Here is a 14,533-nt window from a genome sequence, read left to right as displayed (position 1 = left end):
TTTACGAAAATATTTGAACATAAATTAATAATAACAATGAAAATACACTTTAGCACCTGATTATTATGAATAATTATCTTTTAAGAAAATGTTTTTCAAATGATCTATTTTTTGTAAAATTAAACGGATGCCTAAAATCATATAATTACTCTTCTTCAATGGATATACCGGGCATCGGGATACTGTTGGAATTTTCCCACTCGACTTTCGAGGTTGATGTATCTAAACAGTAAACAGTAGAGACTTGCTTTGCATGCGCGAGGGGCAAAACAGTCATTTCAGGCGGTAAGAGACAAATGAGCAGTGCCCGAAGTGCGGACCCACAAATTCAAAAAACCCCGGATCCTAAAACGAACCGTCGCCTCCGGAATCAATCGATCGGCTCTTTCCTTTCGTGGGGGTCTCGTCCCCTTCAAAAGGACACCACCAGCTCGTCGCCTACCTTCCCCATGATCGCTCCTCCCCCCGCTCCTCACCGCCTCCCCCTCTCGATTTTCCCCAGAAAATCCGACGGGAAACGGCGAGAAAGTTTATCGCGAAATCGGCGAGACTCGATCACGACGCCTCCACCGCGGCGTCCGTGATATAGCGAGGGGATGCTTCGCGGCTCCGCTGCAGTTGGCGCGCTGCTCCGTTAGCTCCGGTCCTCGTTCGGATGAACTTTTTTTTTTTTTTGAATGCTTCGTAGATTCTTCGCCTGATTTCTCGGTCATCTGATGAAAGAGGAGGAGGCGATGGGCGATGAAATGGAAGGATGGAGCGACAAGGAATGCGATCCTGATTACGAGTTCGACGCGGCTCGTTTCTACGATTTCTGCCGCTCCGAGACGCGCTCGGAGGCCGAAGCAGCCGAGCGTTGGTTTGAATACGCCGGAACTTGTCCGCCTTCGCGTAAGCATTGGATCGTCAATCGCAGACTCTCTTTGTTTTTTTGACGTGATTTTTTTGTCATCCGCCTGTCGACGATTGCTGAACTGAGCGCGTCGTCGATTTTCGCAAGAGCCTGGAGTGTTTAGAGACGACGATTATCTCGTGTGCATGCGATTTCTAATGCATTCTTCGTATCCAGTTCGCGATCGTAGAAGGCCACGATGCCTGCCGCGAACACTTACGAGTTTTTCTACCAGCTCTGTTATCGTTTTCTTCCAACCGTCAGTGATCGGTCTTACTCACCGCCTACGAGCAACTCTTAATGTCGGCAACCGTTCACGCTTCGCTGCTTTCTAGCTGAAATGATCTGCTCCGAGTGGATAGTGTCCTTCAACGAAGTTAATCTTATTTTCATCCTGCGTAGGAGTGGAAGTTTGCGAAACTGTTGGTTTTTGATGATTTTGGTTGAATTATCTTTGTGCCGCTCACCTCGCATTTACTTTTCTGTGTCAGCCTTGGTAGTGAAACTGAGGTGGAGCGATCACGATCCGAGAGAAGATGCAGAGATGTCCTCAAGAATGGATGGTCAAGATGACGTGAATTCTGTCTCTACAGACGTGGATCATGACGTGGACTCGGAGGTTTCAGCACTAAATAGCAGCGACCAAGGTATCCTTTACTAATCATGTCGTACTCCTTTGAACATTGTTCATCAAGGTAGAATATGACCTAGGTTTTAGGAGTCGGGAGTGTCTAAGCTTTTGGCATCTTTTGGCATCTTTTGGCAGTCGGTAAGAAGGCTGTTGGTGCTATGTGAATGTTCTTTGTCTTCTTTTTTCTTTTTCTCCCTCAAGATGTAGAAGGATTTTTTGGTGTCATCTTGTTCTAACCAGCAGCCAAAAGGGAAAAAGAGGCAAATAAGCAAGTAGTCTCACGAGATGGTCTTTTTTCGCTCGAGTGAAAGTTTGCATGTCCTTAAGGATCGCATGGTTTGAGATGCATTTTGTATTTGCCATTGCTGTTTCTAGGAATGAAGCTTCAAGCCCTGTTATTCTCCTCTGTTCTTATTTGTGTTCTAACCATACAGCAGAAAAGACCCCAAAAGTCAAAATCAAGCCACTGGTGGAGTCATCCTCCCCTAGAAGTTCAACTTTGATGAAGCCCACAGCCAGCTACTTGGCCAAGCAAAACCGGAGCCTAGAAGTTCGTTTTAGTAGTTTCCTGAGGTGCAGCTGTTGGGCTGGTGAATTTTCCTGTTTAATCCTGTCTTTATTTGTTTGAATTGTCACTCACTGTCTTTCATCTATGTTTCCACATTAAAATTCTAGGTCCAACAAGTTTTCAGTCAAAAATCATAAAACATCTTTGCAGAACTCACCCCTAAGTGAGAATCGAGCTACCAAACGACAAAAGCTAGAAGCAGGCTATTTGCAAAAGGTGCTTTATTCTCTTGTGTAACGACATTCACGGGCATCTTTCTTTTTATTTTGTTCTATATGAGCCAGCAACTAAATTTTCTTGCTAGTCTTTTCCATTTTTTAATTGGAATTGATGATCACTGGTAAATTTTCTATTTAGGTTGCTAATTTGAAGCACCAAACTCCTCTACATCACAAATTATCTAAAAAGGTAGGGTCCGCCATTTGGAAATTGTCATCTTTGACTTCCAAATGGGTGTAAGTCTGGCAAATAATTTGTCATATCCACAATCAGTTCAATAAAATGGAAATGTTTGCACTATCTTGACCCTGTATCAGGTTGGATATGATATTGACTCGGTGCTTGTTAGACGGAACTATACAATTCCAAAAGAATTTTCTTTGGAAACAGCCCGTAGGGCACAAAGACACAGGTGTTAACCTTTCCATCTGGCCAACCATACTGTTTGGAAATGTGTATCAGTTTTCATTTACACACAAAGAAACTTATGAATTTGTTGTAATTTCAAGTTTCAGGTCTAAAAATAGAGCAGAGTCTGGTGAACATGCCAAATCAAACTCGCCAGTTTTGAAGGCATGCCAATTGCACTGTAAAGTTAGTACCCTTTTTTTGTGGTCTATAGTCCACTTTACACAACGATTCTCATTCAAATTGTATGATCTTAGTGTGCATGTTTTGGCCTTGAAGGTACCTTTAGCAACTCTCCATAAGAAAAGCACATTAGGGTTCCAGGTATGCTCTCTCTCAAATTGCATGAAACTTGTTCTTTTTCCAGCAAACATTCCTATAACATCTGATGGGGAGAAGCATTTCTTTGCATTGCATATTATACTATTTAATGTGGACAATGTGCATGTTGGAACTCTTCTGAGTCATTGTGTCTTTCTTGTTGGCTTTTAGGCCTTTGCCATGGACAATCAAGATGGTCCATGCTTCTGTAATCATGCTAACCTGATCAAAAGACGCATAAGTTGTGTATGGTCATTTATCTCACTATATAGGAGTTAATTTGTTTGTTGTGGCAGGAAGAAGATGCTTCTCCTCCTCTTTCTACTTCAGAAAATGTAATGCCAGAAGTCAATAGGTAATACAGTTTGTCACTGTTAATTTTTAACTAAAGATTCTGAGGTAGAATGAAAAAACATAATGTGGAGGAACTATTGTTAAGTGCTGAAGCTTTTACTTTAGATATGGGGAGTTGCTTTTTTGAAGTTACATTTTATTGAGATGTCAATATTGCTCTCTAACCGTTACTGTTCCCTCTGCAGACCGACTTCTGCTGTTACTCACAGTCAGACTTGTAATGTTGCTCCTAAATTTGGAGCTTCAGCAAATAATAAGGTGGTCTCTTTGATTGAATATTACTACATTGTGAGCAATATATACTAGTTTGTTATATGGCCATGTGATGAATTATGTTGGTCGCCCGTGGTATAAGAATTTGGGAATTAATTAAGAAAATATAAATTTAAAACAGCCTGTGCAAGGAAATAGTTTTTAGACCAGTTCTAATCTACTTCATTGCTTTCTTTAACAATTTTTGCTTCATCAACTGCTCTTTTTTTCAGGAAACAAAATGCCAAAGGAAAAAGCATGACCCACCAGTGGACCTCTTTGAAAAGGCATGTTGAGTTTAAACTTATTTAAACTACCAATTGATGGTAGCTTCTTCTTTCATTACCTCTTTTTTTCCTTAAGAGCATCTTCACCACGTTCGAAGAATTGTTTGTTTTCCTTTACTAAACTTTATCTGGAGTGTTGAAGAGTCATCAGGATTTCACTTATTGTCTAATTCTCATGGTTGGCCAGCTCTCCTTAAAACCTAGATCTCAGCTGAATTCAAAGACTCGGTCGAAAGCTCCTCTGATCACAGGGTTTGGTTCCTCTAAGAAGGTCTTGTTTTCGAAGCCAACTACCTGAAAAAGGTTAGCATGATTTTGATTGTTGCTGATACAGGTTCACTTTATTTGATGGCACAATGATTTAATTCAAAATGCAGTGATGTTGATCCATCAGGAATATGAGGTAGACCATGGACCAGGCTGTTCTTCACATTAACCAAGAATCAGTCGTTTTGGAAAATCAATCTGTAAGGTTTCATCAGATCTCACACAGTTACATCAACAGATGGTAGAAAGGGATGATACGTCATCCACTGTCATAAGATGGCAGATTCAGTGTGGGAGGGGCAAGCGGATTGCTGGAGTTGGACAACTAGCCTGCATTAACAGGTCAGAGGAAGATTGTTCTTTTTTGTGGCGAACTTCCATACTCATGCTTGGATTCATCCTTGACTAATAACTGTGGGGATATCAGATGATGCCAGTCATATGTACCAGCTGCTGTTCGAGATGACTGGATCCCATTGTGGCTCCTTTAACTCAAGGAATGCCTACTCTTTTAGGGCGGAAGTTGTACAGTCATTAAAGATGCATATGGGTCACCACAACTGTGGCATACACGTGATTGCGGATGTCAAATGTAGGCCTTTGCTTTTCCCAGCCGCATTTGGAAAATCTAAGATGCAACCGCCTTCGTGTGCCTCAGGAACGTCAACATCAGATCAAGAAGGCGTCCACTGATAATGATCCCAAGAAGGTCACCTGGTTATAAAGGACGTGACGATTAAAGATGCTCATCTAAGGATAAATCTTGCGGCTCAAATCTCTTATCATCGGCTGAGGATGGCTGTGCCCAATTACAACGGTACTTCCCCTGATTTAAGCCTTTTTACGTTGATGGTACATGCCAGTCTGCGACATTCGTATCCTCAACAAAAACAATTTTCATGGCTTTGCCTTTACACACTGTGTTTTACCTTGTGGATTGATAAAATTTGCATGTAAAAGATAGCCAGTGCCCTCTCAGTAAATGCAAGCACGAACGGTTGGAGATAACATTACTCGCAATTTCCTTTAACATATTAATCAGAATCACAAAGGATTTTTCTCCTCAATCTGACGCCCAATAGTTCTTTCCTAAATTATCACCGTCCAAAGTAATATTTGCACACAGGAGTTGCTCAACGGCGGGCATCCACTACCCTTAATTGACTGGCGGACATAATTTTGCATCAACTTTCCGTGCAGCCTTGCCAAATGATGTCCCTTAGGGCCCAAGGCGAAAAAAGGCTAGGTTCTGAGCAAATAAAAATTAGCTGTGTGCCATCCCCTGCAAATCAGCTACGTGCTCTACAAGTTTACGAGCAAAACACTAACGAGTACTCTGTCCATCTATAATGCCAGTGAAATAAGGCGATAAATTAGAATACATAACTTCCAAATAGTTTCTTAAAGGAGTGAGGAGAAATTGCCAAAGGTTAAACGAGAACATGAGATGCACAAAGTACATGTCACGACAAGTCTTTCCTTCCCCAAGCCAACCATGTGCAGTCCTTAATTAATAGACAAACATCCAGCAGGTTCAACCCAAGACAAATCTAACATTCACTTTTTTACATGTTCTCCTTGCTCCTAACAAAAGCTAAACTTTTCTCAATGTTTCTTCTCAAGTTTAACGAGTTTGCGCTATCCACAAAAACCTTCCCCCAAAAAATTCAGCTACGAAGGGGAGGGGGTCAGTGATGTTTCGGGGGACAAAAAGTAAACCTCCTCGACGAACCAACACCATGCATCCATATTAATAGAGAACACCACCCAACCGCTGCATCCTCAACATCTATATGCCCCTATTTCCTCTTCTCCAATGTAGGAATTAGCGTGCAAAATCTCAAAGGGTATTCTTGGAAATAACTTCCCGGAACTTAAGAAACCACTGAGCATCCGATGTACTATCCTCCTGACGAACTTGAGGCAACTGACTCATCAATTGCTGCTGTCCTTTGTTGTTTATAACAAACCGCGCATAGTCTATGGTCTTGACATTGCAAGAAGAAGGCTTCGAGGCCGGTGCTGGAAGTAGAGAGATCAACACCCTCGCAACCTCATGCATTGTTGGCCGCTCTGAAGGGTAGCGCTTAGCACACAATAGAGCAAGCTGGAATACCTTTTTCACAAGGGATATATCCATGCATGTAACAGAGACCTCAGGATCTACAGCTTCCATTACTGTGTTATTATCAGCCTTGGACAGTATCTAGACATGCGAGAAAGCATAATTTTAGAAGATATAACTGTTCATGTTATGAATACGAGGTACACAAAAAAAAGGCCGTACCATTTGAAGCAAATTAGACTCGTTATCAACAGCCTTCTTTCCTGTCAAGAGCTCCAACAAGACAATACCAAAGCTGTACACATCTGATTTTTCAGTCAGCCTAGATGTCCGGGCATACTCAGGGTCGATGTAGCCAATCGTTCCGAGCACATAAGTCGAGGCATGTGTTTTTGCAGTTGGGAGGCACTTAGCAATTCCGAAATCTGAGAGATGAGCCTCGAAATTCTCATCAAGCAGGATGTTAGAGGATTTAATGTCCCTGTGAATTATCCGAGGATTGCAATCATGATGGAGGTACGCAAGTCCCTGTGCTGCCCCAACAGCTATTTTCAAGCGTGTCTCCCAATCAAGTTTTACCTTCTTTGGTGGTCCTGTGTTAAAACCAGAAAAGATCAGACTCGAAAAACATGTCTGTAAATTAGAAACAAAGAAAAGGGATCAAACCCATAAAGATTTCAGCATAAGTCAAACTGCACCTGCTGCTGTGACAAGGTATCCATTTTAAAATAGAGCATATGATAGTGCAAAGCCTCATTCATTGGAGCAATAAGAACTATCAATTTCTTGAATAATTAGTCACCCTTTGGAGGAGTTTTGCTGTCATACTATGAAAATGTCACCATGCATCTAGTTACTACTGGCAAACAATAAGTATGAAACAACATAATTGAACAAAAGAGTTTCAGAGTCAGAGCTAACCGTGGAGAAGATCCCACAGAGAACCATTTTCCATGTAGTCATAGAAAAGGAGATTTCCATAAGGAGATAATGCATAACCATGAAGGCTGACAACATTCCTGTGTCGGATACTTCCAATGGTTTCGAGCTCAGTCTCAAACTCTTGCAAATTGTGAGGATGCTGATTGTAAAGTCGCTTAATTGCTATTGGCCGGGAATTCTTCAATACACACTTGTATACTGTACTTGAAGCACCATATCCGACAATATATTTTTCACTTAAGTTCTCAGTGATTCTCATTATATCATCTAACGTATGGATAGCCATATCCATGTGAAGAATAACCAGTTTTGGAGGACCTAAGAGACAGGTTCAAAGGGTAAGTATCATAGGAAAGGCACACATCATAATTTCAAATGCTGTCCCAATGTAAATAGAATGCACATAAAATATGATTACCCTGCATGGTCCTCCTGCAATTCTTCACTGGCAGATTTGGACGATTCGACTTGTAAATGGCGACGATTACCATGCATAGTAAAGTGAGAAATCCCACCAACATACAAACAACTGCAGTTCTGGAGAAAATTCCTGGGGAGCAAGTCATAAAGAATTGATTTGTCAGTAGTGTTGGAGAAAGGAATTGCGCCACAAAAGGATCAGACCATATCAAGCCATTACCTCGGGGTTTTGGCACAGAAGGATAACATATAGAACCCACCCAATCACCACACAATAAGTCATTCCCTGAAAAGCTGAAGCAAAATATCCATTAGCATAACTATAACACAAACTTGCAAAGAAAAAATCTCTCAGACTCTCTTACCTATTAGGAGGAAATCGTGAAAAGTTTCGAAGAGGTGGAACAACTCCCGATAAGTTGTTGTAGGATACATTTCTGAAATACAAGCATCATGCTCAGGAAAGCTTTGGATGAACAGTAAAGAAAAGAAATTGAAATTTGGTATGAGAACACACAATATTGTGAGACTGAAACACTTGCTAAGTTGCTCCGGGATTTCTCCATGCAAGTTATTGTTATTCAGTATTCTGTCATACAATAGCAAAGAAGAACAAGTATGACTTTGCAGTTTTGCAAATTTTCAAATATGTATCGAAGACTCGTCCAAAAATATATGCAATGAAGACATCATTTGATCAATTACCAAAAGATTAGCAAAGGCACCTACAGAGATACAATGTTCTGCAACTGACTCAATTCTGCAGGAATGGTGCCGGAGACATTGTTGAATGACATATCACTGCAAGAGAACCACTACAGTGAGTACAGACATGAAACGTGAAAACAAAAAATCACCAGAGAGAAAGGAAACTGCTGAAAAAGAACTGACATGATCTGTATGCTCCTGAGATTTCCAAACTCTGCCGGCAGTGGCCCATCAAGATGATTTCTGCTTAAGTTCCTGATAAAAGCCATTGGACAAGAATACTGCTATAACAAGAGTTCAATGAGGATAGACAACAGGAAGAATATAACAACCAGCCCAAAGCCTTACAGCATGAGAAGATGCTCCAGGTCACCAATGGAAGGAGGAACCACTCCTGTAAATTTGTTTCTCGAGAGATCCCTGTGATCAGAGCTACAATAAGTTTCTTGCATCAGAAGATTAATCCCAAAAGAAAATCTAACATCAAACCATACAATGTATCAAGATTGATTGTACGCCCCAGTTCAGAAGGTATGATGCCATTAAAATTGTTTGCTGAAAGATTGCTGCAAGTAGAGTCATTTTTTGTCACTTCAATGTAATGCACAATTCTTTGAGTTAACCAGAATGATTGAAGCACTTATATGAATATTTCATCAGACATACAGGTAAGTCAAGCTCTCGAGATTTCTGAAACCAGAGGGAACAGAACCACTCAGGCGATTTCCATGCACATTCCTGTGATGCAAGAAAAAGAAACAAAATCAATGGATGATCACGTTAGGTATTTGCAATGAACTTACATGGCAAAGCCAAAACTCTGGTGACTGAAAAACATGTTATTATCTTACAATTGATTTAACGCTGTGCAGGAGCTTAAATTATCAGGGATCGGTCCTTCAAGATTATTGTTTGCAAGATTCCTAGCCATGTATCAACATTTCACAATAAATCAGTCAATCAACAATTTAGTAACCATAATCGTAGATCTAGTAAACATAAATCACAAAGGAAACTCACAACTCAAACAATTGCTCTAGCTTCCCAAGTTCTGGAGGAATAGGACCAACAAGCTGATTATCATTCAACTGCCTGGAAGAGGAAGGCATATGAAAAACTCAAGAAGTCAACTGAGTACAATTTATAGAGTTCAAATGGCAGGAATTTTCTCACAGGTAACTGAGCCTTGACATATTTCCAAGTTCTGGAGGAATCGGTCCACTAAGCTTATTCCCATGGAGATATCTGTCATACAATATGCATGAACTAAGACCTCAAGACAAACAAATGGGAGATTAACAATATCCCAACAATGAACTTACAACTTTCCAGTATAGGACAGGTTTCCAATTATAGGGGGAATCGGTCCAACTAACTCATTTTCACTCAGATCTCTGCAATAAGGACATGGAATTAATAATCCTAAAAAAGAAAAAAAATCGCTATTCAACAAAATCTATGCTTTTTGACTATCAATGAAAAAGATGAAGTTTGGAGGAACATTTTCGCTCAAGATAAAAACAGATCAAAAGATATTGTGATACATACAGAACAGCAAGGGCCTGCATCAGACCAATCACTTCAGGAATTTTTCCAGTTAGCCTATTCCCCTGCAGAGACCTGAGACACAGCATATTGTCAATTCGTAGCCATAACAAATCGAGAGACTGCAATTATGTCAGTTATAATGTGCAAGAGTGAAGCTTACAGGGTAGCCACTTGCAGAAAGCCAATGTTGTACGGGATCTCCCCAGTGATCTGATTGTATGAAATATCCCTAAGGCAAGCATCACCATTTATTACAAATATAACCAAACAACAACAATGACAAGCCAAGGAAAGAGATAGTGACTTACAAGATCTCAAAACTAGTACAGTTACCGATGTTATCTGGAATGGTGCCAGTCAAATTATTGCCCCTTACATCACTAGAGACATCAAAAGCATCGGAATAAGAAATCAATAATGGAAACAATTTTACACAGAAAGCATAGGATAACCATGAATTTCGGCAGAAACAGTTATCACTTACAAGTACCAAAGACCAGTCAGTTGACACATATCAGGGGACAGCGTACCACTTAAAAGGTTCCCACGTAAACCCCTGTGGAGTTTTAAAGCACAATCAACGGTAGTGAAAATCAAAGACTTGCATGTTTGTAGTACACCCAACACTACATCAGCCAAATAGCAGAATTTAATGAAAACAGTCAGTTTAAATTAGTCACATTTTCATCACTTACAGATATTGCAATACTTCATTCCAGTAAATAAGCCTGGGTATCTCCCCTGTGAATTGGTTCCGAGCAAGGTCTCTGAAGCACAGCAACAAAAGTTAAATGGATGAATAAAAGAGACCAGTAGCAAGAGAGAGATATTAGCCATGCATTATACAAATTGGGTGTAGATCGAACTAACAGAGTCTTTAGGTTAGGAATTTGCGTGAGGGTAGAAGGAATGGGACCAGTCAACTGATTGTTCTTCAAATTTCTGCATGAAGACAGCCAGGCACACAGCGATCAGCATGACTTCATCTAAATACCACAGTATATGTACCAAATGACATCATCGCAATCATTACTCACAGAAGCTCGAGTTGCTTAAGCTTGGAGATCGAGTATGGAATGTCTCCATAAAGCAAATTATCAGATAGATCCCTGCGATTCAATTGCAATTCTACTAATGAGCATTACACATAAGACGACAATAGAAAGGATAGAAAGAACAAACATGAGGAACAAAAAACGTTTCATACAAGTACACTAGAAGAGAACAGTCTCCTATCTCATCAGGGATTTGGCCTGTCAACTTGTTACCCTGTAAGTCACTGCCATTGATATTAAAAAAAAAAAAAAAAAAAAAACAGAGAATCTAAGTGAGGAAAACATAGCGGAGCTGTTTGATGCACAAATTAATTCTAAAGCAAATTAAAAATACTCAAAAGAACATGTGTTACATTGACAGCAAGTTTCTCAAATCCCCGATGGCTGGTGAAATCTCGCCTCCTAGGTTCAGGTTAGATAGATTCCTTCAGCAACGAAACCAAAACCATAGTAGACGCATCAGAAAATCTCTTACAACATATGAATCATCATCATCAGTATCATTGTTCGGCTACAACACAACGCAAGTTCACTTGCGCGAGGGAGAAGAGGAGCTCACAATGACACGACGGAGAGGCTAGCGTTGTCGCAGAACACCCCTCGCCAAGCGCAGAAATCGCCGTCGTGCGCGTCATCCCAGTCGAGCAACGCATTAGCCACGTTGATAAAAGACGCCTTGACCGCCATCAAGGCTTTTCCTGCTCGTTTCATCAACCGTTAGTGAAAGCCGACAGAGAGTCGTCGCACGGAAATGGGAATGAAAATCCGACACCGGAACGAGTACTATCAAATGTTCGCAGATTATAATCTACCGGCAGAGGATTATTCCTTCTTCACGTATGAGATTGCTAAAAACGAGGAAAACAAAAGTCTCGAAAAGCAGAAAGTCGGGAGTTGGATTCTTGTCCACGCGACGCTCAGCAAGTAACTACTGGAAGTGAAGACGAAACACATGGCCGAACAGAATCGCAGCCGACCAGGAACTAGCGGAGGACAAGACAAAACAGGTGGCGAAACCTGGACAAAGATCAGAGCTACGAAACGAGCACGCTCTCTGTCCAAGCGTCGCGAGGTACGAGTTAAGCGAAGAAAGAAAACTTCCGAACAGACGATGCGAGCGAAGAGAGAAGGACCTTCGTCGACGAGCGCCGAGGCGAGAGGGCAGCGGAGCGCAAGCACGGCGACGGCGAACGCCAGCGCGAGGGCGAGCGGCGAGACCTTCCTCCCGCGACAGAATGCGAGGACATCCTCCATCGGTGCAGCGGACGGAGAGCGCGGAAGGCGGAAGGAAGAGCAAAGAACAGAGCTAGAGAGAGAAACACGGAGAGAGAGAGTCAGAGAGAATGGCGAATGAAGGAGAAGAAGCGGCGAGCGGAAAGGTGTCTGCTGTTCGTCTCTCTGCTACTTCGGCCTCAGCTCTCGCCGAGCCTATCCGTCAACCGCAAAGTACAGAGAGGGAGAGGGAGAGGGAGAGAGAGAGCAGGCGTTTGGCGTGAAGCGTAAGGAAGGAGTGAGCAGAGATGTTATGAAGAGAGAGAGCGAGGCGAATGCCTTTTCTGTTGCTAGGGGAGAGAGAGAGAGAGAGAGGGAGGGAAAAACAAACGGCGGAGACGGGACGTGGGGGCGGAACGGGACGGAGAGGATCAGTGACGAGCTTTTGAAAAGGAAAGGGGAGGAGGGGTCGGCGCGAGGGGGCTCACCGGCCGTCATTCGTACCTCCGTTTCCCGATGCAGACACCTTCTCTTTTTCTATAGGAATTTATTAGCATAGCAGTAGTCGAATTATCTGGTTTATAATACCTCTTCCGTTTTTCAATGGATTCATTAATAAATAATCTCATTATAATTTATAATTAAAATTTAATAACATTACAGTTTCTAGATTATTATAAAAATAACAACTTATTGTGAATGAATGAATCCCGTAATAATTTATAATTATTTATTATCTGATTTTTGTAATCTAAAATTATGTATTATTCTTGCAGTAGATAAAAAAACGGTTGGATTATTATTATTTATTTATAATTAATTATTATATATATTTTTATGATTCGAAATTATTTATTATTTTCATACTAGATCAAAATTATTATCACATCATTTCTCTTTTCGGATATCCATTCCCTTCCTCCCCGTAACGGACCACGTGCCACGCGCCACGCGCCGGGCTCGCACGCCTCCGCGTCGCCCGGCTGCCGCCCGTAATTTTGCTGCCCCCGCAAAAAGTATTCATTCATTTGCAAAATAGCAAAAAGAGAGAGGAAACAACTGCTGCGCGATCAGGGAGCCCAGCAGGCATTAAACGGAGGCTGCTCCCGTTCGTTTAAAGCTGTCTCTTCTTTGTTGTACTCTCAGCTTTTTTTTTTTTTTTTTTTTTTTTTAATTTTTAAATTTTATTATCTAAACAAAGATGGGAAAAAGATAAATCAACGACACATATATGCTCGGATGGGCTACGTCGATCATGCAGCATAGAGCGTAGAATAACGTCCCTCCATCGAAGCCGTCTAGGGAGCGTAAGGTTCGTCCCCAGCCGTCTGATCTACTCGCAACAGCCGCTCGCTAGGGGAATAATGATGGAGGGAGTTCGACCTTCATTGCCACTTTTATATTAAAGACTAGCCAAAAGACCGTCTCGCTTCCGCATTACCGCAACGGCTAATTTCACCTCGAAACCACTACATGGTCATCTTTTTCTTATCTTATAAACCACTCGTCAAACCCTAACCTTCTTAGCTCTTGGTAAACTATAAATTACCATGATTTTTTTTCTTTTATGCAGTGCCCATGAAGCTTGCCTCTTTATTGGTGCTAGCAGTCGGGACAAGTGGCGAGAATAATTGAAGTTAACATTTTTACATTGTAGAGAACAGTAATGAGTTTAACTTTAACTCTCACGCAGCTTCAACTGTCGAGCAATCGTTCAATGATAGTAAAATCATACCTAGAGAAATAAATAATAGATTTTGTTGCATGTCATGGTTGATTTTATCTTCTTTGATACTTTTTTTTTTTTTATGTACACTTAATTTTGAAGGAAGAAGAAAAAAATAGGATAGCCAAACTTAGACTGATGATGCAATTTTGTTTGTTGTATGAAATGGGGCAACGCTTGATTTTGTTCCAAATGGCATGATACTTGGGAACAATTTGTTCCAAAAGATATGATATGCCAGAGAGGTTTTGTCCATAGTGTTAGGTCAATGCAATATCAAAAGTTATGTTTGAATGGCCACGAATCTTACTTGTTAATCCACTCATTAACTTCACTAGGTCTTTTAATAGACCAAAGGAAAATTGAAAATACACAAAGATGAATTCATATCTGTCACTTTCTTATTCTTTGCCGTTTTATATTTCTCTTGAATTTACGGGCATCATTGAAAATGCCTCGAAGTGCATCTATATCATGTTCTCATAGATACGTTGTACATCAAATTAGCATTTGCAACTGAAATGTTTGCATGCGGAAAAGGACAAAAAACTATTTCGCAGAAAGTTTCCGAAGTGCCTCGGCTCAATCTATATTCCCGTGTTTTCTTCTTTCAAATGTGATCCTCTTAGTTTCCCAATGCATGCTTAACGACATAAGG

General features: G+C 41.0%; 2 protein-coding genes across 5 annotated transcripts; one reads left to right on the top strand and one right to left on the bottom strand.

Annotated features, from left to right (window-relative positions):
* Positions 1-390: 390 nt before the first annotated feature.
* On the top strand, positions 391-5,207 carry LOC104424324 (protein TPX2). 4 transcript variants are annotated; one of them, XM_010036697.2, is made up of 14 exons: positions 391-891; positions 1,384-1,539; positions 1,961-2,096; positions 2,199-2,307; positions 2,449-2,499; positions 2,628-2,722; positions 2,820-2,904; positions 2,998-3,042; positions 3,336-3,394; positions 3,579-3,651; positions 3,879-3,932; positions 4,120-4,235; positions 4,310-4,541; positions 4,627-5,207. In XM_010036697.2, exons 1-12 carry the CDS (start codon positions 717-719, stop codon positions 4,228-4,230), a joined length of 1,149 nt encoding a protein of 382 aa, XP_010034999.2. In that variant the 5' UTR covers positions 391-716; the 3' UTR covers positions 4,231-4,235; positions 4,310-4,541; positions 4,627-5,207. The 4 variants fall into 4 exon arrangements, with proteins under 4 accessions (XP_010034999.2, XP_010035000.2, XP_010034998.2 ...); XM_010036698.2 differs by having other exon boundaries at positions 1,958-2,096; positions 2,826-2,904; XM_010036696.2 differs by having other exon boundaries at positions 1,958-2,096; positions 4,327-4,541.
* A 233-nt stretch (positions 5,208-5,440) lies between these two features.
* LOC104424325 (LRR receptor-like serine/threonine-protein kinase ERL1) lies at positions 5,441-12,416 on the bottom strand. The gene is made up of 27 exons (XM_010036700.3): positions 12,071-12,416; positions 11,497-11,635; positions 11,291-11,362; positions 11,090-11,161; positions 10,920-10,991; positions 10,753-10,824; positions 10,578-10,649; positions 10,367-10,438; positions 10,191-10,262; positions 10,043-10,111; positions 9,883-9,954; positions 9,657-9,728; positions 9,508-9,579; positions 9,355-9,426; positions 9,186-9,257; positions 9,001-9,072; positions 8,829-8,900; positions 8,683-8,754; positions 8,518-8,589; positions 8,356-8,427; positions 8,144-8,215; positions 7,992-8,063; positions 7,847-7,920; positions 7,625-7,756; positions 7,186-7,524; positions 6,487-6,857; positions 5,441-6,405 (listed from the first exon to the last, which is right to left on the bottom strand). Exons 1-27 carry the CDS (start codon positions 12,189-12,191, stop codon positions 6,040-6,042), a joined length of 2,979 nt encoding a protein of 992 aa, XP_010035002.2. The 5' UTR covers positions 12,192-12,416; the 3' UTR covers positions 5,441-6,039.
* Positions 12,417-14,533: the final 2,117 nt, after the last annotated feature.

Source organism: Eucalyptus grandis, chromosome 11 (genome assembly GCF_016545825.1).
Source record: "Eucalyptus grandis isolate ANBG69807.140 chromosome 11, ASM1654582v1, whole genome shotgun sequence".
In the NCBI taxonomy this organism is placed as follows: domain Eukaryota; kingdom Viridiplantae; phylum Streptophyta; class Magnoliopsida; order Myrtales; family Myrtaceae; genus Eucalyptus; species Eucalyptus grandis.
Note: the sequence above shows the minus strand (reverse complement) of the source record. Positions and strands in the feature narration are given on the sequence as shown.

Coding starts and splice junctions, on each gene's coding strand:
- LOC104424325 (XM_010036700.3), bottom strand. CDS start 12,191: ATGGAGGATGTCCTCGCATTCTGTCGCGGGAGGAAGGTCTCGCCGCTC. Junction 10,825..10,919: donor CTTAAGCAACTCGAGCTTCT/GTGAGTAATGAT, acceptor GTCTTCATGCAG/AAATTTGAAGAACAATCAGT. Junction 8,428..8,517: donor CTCAGGAGCATACAGATCAT/GTCAGTTCTTTT, acceptor GTTCTCTTGCAG/TGATATGTCATTCAACAATG.
- LOC104424324 (XM_010036696.2), top strand. CDS start 717: ATGAAAGAGGAGGAGGCGATGGGCGATGAAATGGAAGGATGGAGCGAC. Junction 2,308..2,448: donor AAGCAGGCTATTTGCAAAAG/GTGCTTTATTCT, acceptor TTTTCTATTTAG/GTTGCTAATTTGAAGCACCA. Junction 3,395..3,578: donor GTAATGCCAGAAGTCAATAG/GTAATACAGTTT, acceptor TTCCCTCTGCAG/ACCGACTTCTGCTGTTACTC.